Genomic DNA, 3,073 nt, shown 5'->3' on the forward strand with positions numbered 1-3,073 from the left:
ATGAAGATTGCCCGCAAAATGAACTTTCACACCCACCTATGTGTTTCCTATCTCCACCCTTAGTACCTTCGAGTTACTGAAAAGATGGCAACTGAAACAATTAACCCATTATGATAACAGAAAAACAAATGACTTGAAGGGGTCTCCACATCAATGATTCCACACAAATGATGAGTGGTAGTGAACAAACATTTGAGACATGTACAGAGCTTACACAACAGAAAAGACCATGATCAGAAAATGATAAAAGAGAAAAAGAGAGACAGAACCAATTACATGTAAAAATAAATTAGCTATACAAGAGAAAAATAAAATGAAAGAAAAGTACAAAAATAAATGAGAAAAATAAATAAGCTATAACTCAATACCATATCCTACCACATCTACATATAAGTACTCTCCACATCTACATATCCTACCATACCCTTCCCAAAGGACAAGCAATAAGTATTGGGTTGTTCAAGTGTTAGGTAACTACATCTGTTGTAACCAATATTGCATTCTTATATTAATGTTATACTTGATTAACATATTCTCACAATATAGTTTTTATCTTCTTCTTGCATTAAACAACAATGTAATAGCTGATAATGGAGTGGCTGATGATGAGAGATTACGTGTGCGGGATCTTTTGGTACTTCCACCTCATAAGAAAGTAGTTGTCGAATGGAATGAAGAGAATCAACCTGTTGGGGAGGCAGCTGGCCTATTGGGTGGTTTTTTGGGACACATTGCGTGCAACCCTAACATATTTCCTATTAGTTATGCAAGGTGGCCTGACGTTGATGACATCTACAAGACTGATGTTTGGGTCAACACTATTAAGGTAGCAATGGTTTTTTAATTTTAAAATATGTTAAAGTTTTAATTAAATTATTATGTATAATTTTTGGCTCAAATTTCTCTTGCAGAAGAGATTCGTTATGGATAATGATGACCACTACCATTATTGAATGGGCAACATGGGTAAGAAGTGGAAAGACAATAGGTGGAGACTGGCCAATGAGATATATCAAAAAGACAAATCGTTTCAGGAAAACCTTGATTTATACCCTGATGGCATGACAAGGGAACAATGGGCAAGCTTTTTGACATATAAAACAAGTGAGAAAGCAAAGGTAATGATTAATGTCAAAAAGATTTGTTGGTTGTTGTCTGTTCTATTCAAAAATAATAAATTTATTTTCATTCAACATGCAGAAGTATAGTATCATCAATACTGCAAATAGACAGAAACAAACAATTCCACATACACTTGGCTCAAAGACTTTAGCAAGGAGGAAAAGGGAGCTGGTATGGTCTTTTAAAACATGTTTAATTTTTTATTATAATTGTATTCTGCTTATGTAAATAGTTGTAATAATGGCCTTTGTGTGATGCCAAATGTCAGGAAATACAAGAAGGACGCAAATATAGCAGAGGTGAGATGTATGTTGTTTCTCACATAAAAAGAGATGGCAATTTTGTGTGTGACGAATCTAGGCTGAAAAATGTATGAAATTATCATTGTAATTTATTTTTTTACATTACTGTCTACCTTTAAGGAGCACTGTTACATGGTTCTCATGCCCTGTATGTAGGACCAATTACTTGCACAGATAGAACAAGCCAATACTGAACAAGAGGCTTTTGTACATGTTTTTGGGAAGGAACACCCAGGTCGCGTTAGTGGCATGGGTTTTGGGGTGGTCCCCAGCCAAATCCGTAGAACATCTACTAGTTCAGCCTCAACTTCTTCTACTGGTCCTACACAAGCTGAGTATGATGTCTTGAAAGAAGAATTGGACACTATAAAGGGCAAGGTGCTAGAAATCGACACATTGAAAGCGCAAATGGCACTTTTTATGCATACTTTTGCTGGTCAGTTACCATCTAATCATGTATATGACCCCTTTTCTACGAATTGCACCATCAGTTTAACTATATTTCACTTACTGTTTCCTTTGTAAAATCTGTGGTTCTATTGCAATGTATAAAATCTGTGGTACTTCTGTCGTACATGTTGTTTCATTGGGTTTGTTGTACATGCTGGATTTGCTGTGCTGGGATTTTAATATTAAGCTGTCTATGATTATATACTATATATCATAAGCTGTCTGTGTATCGATTAAATGGTTGAAGGTATACATATTCAAAATGTCTTCGTTTCTTACTGTGTATGGATTATATGATTTCTGCTATATATATTGTAAATGTCCTGGATTATTTCTGTGTATGGATACCATACTGGTTGCTGGTACTATTATTCAAAATGTCTTGGAATATTACTCGGTATGGATTATGTTTATTAGGATATATATTCAGTTGTCTTTGATTATTAGTCTGTATAGATTATATGGTTTCTGGTATATATATTAAAATTTTCACTCTCATATTTGTGTGTATGAAATATATAGTTGCTGGGATATAATTACATGTCTTGGATTTATAGTGTGTATGGACTATTTGGTTCCTCAGTTGCACTCTCTTACCTATTAAGTAATTTGTTTCTGTTCTGTTGAAGTGAGTTATTCTTATGTCAGGATATATTTTACATGATAAGTGTATAAACAGTACTTATCATGTACTCTGCCTCTATTAATAATACAAGTCTCTACAATTCTCTAACTCACTTTTCTCTTCTTCTTTTTTTCTGTTTTCTCAACATACATTCTTCTAAAACATTAATGGATTAATGTATGCTATTTTTTTCCCACTATATCAGGTTGTTGAGTTGGGCTCTCCTGGAATCAGAAAGTCCTCACATGCTAGTCATAACCCTTCTGATGGGCCAACAACATCAAATCAAGCACCCCTACCACCATAATTTTAATTTCGCATTATTTGGAAGTTTTTCATAGGACATGTATTCTGGATATTACAGTGGTTGTACATGGAACTTGGTTCTTTTGGATGTTGACATTGAAGTGTCAAATTTTGATGTTTTTCATGTAACAGCAGTACCAAGGTCCATTTTTTGGATGCTAGAAATTACCTAGTTTTGCCTATAACCTGGGTATATTTTGGACGTTAGTAGTTACTTAGTTTTGCATAGAACATGGGTATTTTTTTGCCTAGTTATCTATTTGGATTT

At 34.2% G+C, this 3,073-nt stretch overlaps 1 protein-coding gene across 1 annotated transcript; it reads left to right on the top strand.

Moving 5' to 3' along the window:
* The first annotated feature begins 962 nt into the window (after positions 1-962).
* On the top strand, positions 963-2,806 carry LOC133312516 (uncharacterized). Its single transcript, XM_061513728.1, has 5 exons — positions 963-1,118; positions 1,201-1,293; positions 1,391-1,492; positions 1,581-1,880; positions 2,705-2,806. The coding sequence occupies exons 1-5, from the start codon at positions 963-965 to the stop codon at positions 2,804-2,806; spliced, it is 753 nt and encodes a 250-aa protein (XP_061369712.1).
* Positions 2,807-3,073: the final 267 nt, after the last annotated feature.

Source organism: Gastrolobium bilobum, unplaced genomic scaffold, assembly GCF_033153095.1.
Source record: "Gastrolobium bilobum isolate Gb01-03AN ecotype WA unplaced genomic scaffold, APGP_CSIRO_Gbil_v1 utg5873, whole genome shotgun sequence".
NCBI classification, from domain to species: Eukaryota; Viridiplantae; Streptophyta; class Magnoliopsida; order Fabales; family Fabaceae; genus Gastrolobium; species Gastrolobium bilobum.